A 5,175-nucleotide genomic window follows, 5' to 3' on the forward strand; every position below is an offset into this window, starting at 1 on the left:
ACCTCTCTGACCCAGTTTCCTTGTCTGTAAAATGAGAACCATTAAGAGTAGCTACCTCATAGTTAAGATTAAGTGATTCAATGAGATAAGTGAAAACACCAGAAACAGTGTTTGGCACATAGCAAGTACTCCACTATTATTACCATAGTTTGATCCTACTCCAGAATGTAAGCTCTACACAGAAAGGGATAATCATTACGTTTGTACTCTGGTGTACCCCTAGTACCCAGTACTGTGCCTAGCACATGACACATACTCAAGAAATATATGCTGAATGAGTGGATGAATTAATGAATCTGTGAAATAATTCTCGTCTTCAGTATCCTCCCCTCCAAATCCTCTATTGCCTATTAGCTTTACACCTCACAGAAAAACTTTGTGGTGTTTCACTGAACATCCCCCAGCCCTTACCCTTTTGCTTTACCTCTGTTTATTACTCCCTTTCATGAATTCTCTCTAACAAGTTTGACTGCAGCAGGAACCACTCCAACAGCAGCTTGGGCCAGGCAGAAGTAGGGGGCGGGCGTAGGGGACTTAGAGCGGGGCGTGGCCACCACGTCGCAGAACTCAACTGCGCCTGCGTAGGCTGCGGCAAACCCTAGCTCTGTGAAGTTTGCGGTCATTGCCGGCTGGTGTTTGTGTAGGAAGATAGCTCCTCTCACCAGCTGTCACTTCTGACCCGCCCAGCTCCCGGGCCTCTGGCTTTGGCTTTGTGCTGAGGCGCCAACACACCTACCATCCTCTCTCTGACGGATCGCAGACCTCCCCGTTCCTGTCTCCTGGAACCATGTCTCTGGTAAGCAAGAATGCGTGTCACCGCAGCGCAGAGACCACTGCAGATTACAGCGACTTCCATGGTGAGATGCAGGCTACTGATGCCTCTGGGCTCCCCGTCTCCATGATAGTTCCTGATGCCCCCCAGGGCCCTCAGGCGCCGGTCGACCCTCAGGTTGCCAGCGCTTCCCAGGCTGCGCAGGACCCAAAAGACCTCGATGTGCTGATTGATGAGCAGTCCCGACGTTTGGGGGCGCTCAGGGTGCACGATCCTCTAGAAGACAGGTCGATTGCTTTGGTGAATTTCATGCGCATGAAAAGCCAAATCGAGGGGTCTATTCAGCAGACAGAGATGCTGGAGTTCCTCAGAGAATACTCAGATCAGTTCCCTGAGATCCTCAGACGAGCCTCAGCCCATCTGGATCGGGTCTTTGGGTTGAATCTGAGGGTTCTTGATCCCCAAGCTGACACCTACAACCTAATCAGCAAACGGGGTCTCCAGACCAATGATTGGATAGCAGAATCCCTGGACATGCCAAAGGCAGGTCTCTTGGCCTTGGTCCTAGGTCACATTCTCCTAAATGGTAACCGAGCAAGAGAGACCTCCATTTGGGATCTGTTGCTAAAGGTTGATGTATTAGGTGAGCCCCAGAGGATCAACATCCCCTTTGGGAACACAAGGAACCTCCTAACTACTGACTTTGTGCGTATGCGATTCTTGGAGTACTGGCCAGTTTATGGCACTAATCCCCTCGAATTTGAGTTCTTGTGGGGTTCTAGAGCCCACAAAGAAATCACAAAGATGGAAGCCCTGAAGTTTGTGGCAGAGGCCCATGATGAAGAACCCTGGAGCTGGCCAGAAGAATATAATAAGGCCCTAGAAGCTGACAAGGCCAAAGAAAGAAGCCAGGCTGCTGGCTTAGAGTTCTGGTCAGAAGACACTATGAATGATAAGGCAAATGATCTGGTCCAGTTGGCCATTAATGTCACAGAGGAGTTGCTACCTATACATCAGGATGAGCTATTGGCTCACACTGGCAAAGAATTTGAGGATGTGTTTCCAAATATCCTCAGTCGAGCTACTCTAATACTTGATCTGTTCTATGGGTTCTCTCTGATTGAGGTTGATACCAGTGAGCACATTTACCTCCTTGTCCAGCAACCAGAATCAGAAGAAGAGCAAATGATGCTAGAGAGCCTGGGGAGACCCACTCAAGAATATGTGATGCCAATCCTGGGTTTGATCTTCCTGATGGGCAACCGTGTCAAAGAGGCCAATGTCTGGAATTTGCTTCGGAGATTTGGTGTGGATGTAGGGAGAAAGCATGCCATCACCTGCAAACTTATGAGACAGCGCTACTTGGAATGCAGGCCACTCTCCTATTCTAATCCAGTTGAATATGAGCTTCTATGGGGTCCTCGAGCTCACCTTGAAACCACCAAAATGAAAGCCCTGGAGTATATGGCCAGGCTCTACAGAAAGCAACCACAGGATTGGCCAGAGCAATATAGGGAGGCTGTTGAAGATGAGGAGGCCAGAGCCAGATCTGAGGCAACTGCCATGTTCTTCTTTGGCCCCATGTGAAGTCTGAGGAAAGTGTGTCATTTCAGTTAGGTGGCATCAATTAAAGGGGCCTGGGGAGATAGGTACTGGGGCCCCAAATCAGAAATTGGGCAGGGTTGGGGTGAAAAGTACACATTGTGCTTGCTATTTGTGTTCCATTTCTAATAGTATTTTCTTCCTTTTAATATACCCTGAATTAGATTCATGATCAGTGTTTAAAAATAGAATTGCTCATTTGTCATTCCTGTCTTGTTTCATTATAAAAGTTCATATGGCTGCATAAAATGTATTGGTAATATTTACATCTTTCTATGATGTGGAAGAAAATATATAGCTTTTCTTTAACCATTTGAAATAATCAATGAAATGGTCTCATACGGGAGTTAAGTAACAACAGTGATAATATACACACAAGAAAAACAAACACAAAATCATTGGTCTGTTGATGTTGTCTACTGTTTTATTTTTTTTTAATTACTGGCATTTACCTGTATTTGCTTTGTGGTTCCAGAATGTAGTGAAAAATAAAAGTTCAATGAATTAGTCTCCATGCTTAATTACTATTTTATTCAACAAATGTTTATTAAGTATCTGCCATGCTGTAAGCACAGTGCTTTATGCTGGGAATATAAGAGTGAGGAAGAGCCAGTTGAGCCCCAGGGCTTAAGGGGCAGGGTCTGTGAAAGTAAACCAACAATTATATTATTGCTGTGGCAAGTGGTATAATAGGGGTAAGCTCAGAGATCTATGAGAGTTTGCAGGAGTAAGTCCCAACTAAACTGCAAGTTGTGGGAGGGGACAGTGAAGGGACAGGGGTGTCACACAAATGGAGGAGTGGTCAGAGGTGGTGGCAGGGGAGGATGAGGTGGTATGCAGGGCTAGGGACAAGTTAACCTTTAGTGACTTCTATTGTAAGACCCGAGGTTGGGAAGAGGGAGGGAAGGAGGGCTAGTCCATGAAGTCAGGGGCAGTATGTAAAATTGCTTCGTGGGATTTACATGAAGCTCAGGTAAGTTTAAGTTAAGAGCAGAGTGAGAGAGATAAGCCTGTGGCAGAGATAACAAAGGTTCATATTCTCAGAAAGTGGGTCTTAGAAATCAACAATGGCTCTCCTGAAGGCAGCTAGTCTTGCATCTCCGTCAGACCTAACAGTTCACGTGGAGGAACTCTGAATGGCAACCTCGGCTGCGCTGTTTATTTCTGCACTCAAGCCGTTAAGGTGAGTGTTAGTATTTTGGTTCTCTTCGTCCAGATCCGGGATCTCGCAGCTTCTAACCCTGCTCGCAGCTCTCCCCTAGAGAGCTGGCAGCAGCAGCTAACAATTCCTGTAAGGGAGCCCTGGCTTAGTAGTATATTATACCTAAAGTCACCTCTAACGCAAGATTGCAGGGGAAGAAGGGGGCTGCCTATCAGTGGTGTAGGTTTTATGCTTTGTCTCCTCCTGGCATCCATAAGCTTTCTGCCCTTTAATCCATTTAATCACTAGAGGCTACCCTCAACTGCCACCTCCTATCAGATGGAAGAGAGGACTTTCCTCACATTTTCGTCAGTCTCAAGAAGAAAACACAATCGTCTAATGGGGGAGAAGGGACAGGAAGAGGGGAGATACACTCTTTCAGCCCCAAGTCCAGCAGCAGTGCAGAAAGCAAACTGGAGCTGCCTGCTTGGGAAAGTCACTGCGCAGGCGCACTCCACGGTTGCCAGGGCGATAACGCCCCAACTAGTCTCAGAGATCTCCCCTATCGTTGCATTCCCAGGAAAACTAAAGGCTAAGGGCGGAATTTCCAGTGACAAGAAAATGTGTAACTGGAGAACTAAAGGGGTTCTTTAAAATAGGATGGAGGTGGAGTTGTGAGGCAGGAGAATATTCAACTAAAACTCTGGGACCTTGAAATAGTGTACGACTTCCAAGCTAAACTGAGAGCCTCTCATTATTCAGCCTCCTCGGACCCTTAGTCTGTACATGCTTGTGGGGTGGGGAAAGGGGGCAAGCTGATAAGTCCCAAGTTTTTCTTGCTCTGATTTTTTGGGGGAATTGTTAAACTTGTGGATCCTCAAGTACATCCGTTCTTCTGGGGGCAACAGTAGAGAGAAACCTGTCAAGGGGAAGGTGTAGAATCTGGACCAACCATAATGTAAAGCTGCCAACATTTTTAATACTAAATTTATGCCAGACATTGTGCTGGGTTCTTCATCTTCTTTAGCTCCAATCTCACCACCAGTTCTCCAATAAGCATTTTAATAGTCCCATTTGATACTATGGGAAACTGAGGCTTAGGTAAGGTGCCCAAGGTCACACAGCCAGTCAATGAGAGCTGGGATTAGAGGCTGCCTTTGGCTACAACGCATACTGTTTACAGTGCATAGCATCACAGGCCTTTGCTATGTCCTTACTCAAATTTATTGACTCTCAAAAGTACAAGGAACGGCTATATGCCAGGCTGGGAGGGGCTTAAGACAACAGCTTTCCAAAAGAAGATGAAAGTGAGGCTGAAATTTCTCCAGGCTCTTCTTTGTTGCATCACTCAGGCTCCATGAGAGCTGTAGGTGTAGAATTTGCGTTTCTGTGCAGTCTCCCTACTCTGTCCTATGAGTCTTCCCCACTTCATTCTCTTCGGCAAGCTTCCAGCCTTATCTGCTGGCTTTTACCTAGGGAGCATCAAACATCACCATTTCTCCAGAAGTGTTGGCAATGTTTTTTTTTTTGTTTTGTTTTGTTTTGTTTTGTTTTTTTGGTAACCCTGAAACAACAATGATCTGATAGAGCTCCTGCCTTGCCCAGGGGAGCTAGGGATGAAAAAACTGAAGTGAAAAATAGCTTCTGTGTCACAGATGCC

The 5,175-nt window shown here is 46.3% G+C and overlaps 1 protein-coding gene across 1 annotated transcript; it reads left to right on the forward strand.

The window, feature by feature from the left end:
- The first annotated feature begins 621 nt into the window (after positions 1 to 621).
- On the forward strand, positions 622 to 2,884 carry MAGEE2 (MAGE family member E2). The gene has a single exon (XM_004022207.6). The coding sequence runs from the start codon at positions 788 to 790 to the stop codon at positions 2,357 to 2,359; it is 1,572 nt and encodes a 523-aa protein (XP_004022256.1). The 5' UTR covers positions 622 to 787; the 3' UTR covers positions 2,360 to 2,884.
- Positions 2,885 to 5,175: the final 2,291 nt, after the last annotated feature.

Source organism: Ovis aries, chromosome X (genome assembly GCF_016772045.2).
Source record: "Ovis aries strain OAR_USU_Benz2616 breed Rambouillet chromosome X, ARS-UI_Ramb_v3.0, whole genome shotgun sequence".
Classification (NCBI taxonomy): Eukaryota; Metazoa; Chordata; class Mammalia; order Artiodactyla; family Bovidae; genus Ovis; species Ovis aries.

Excerpts from the sequence above, each read along its gene's own strand:
- MAGEE2 (XM_004022207.6), top strand. The coding sequence starts at position 788 with ATGTCTCTGGTAAGCAAGAATGCGTGTCACCGCAGCGCAGAGACCACT.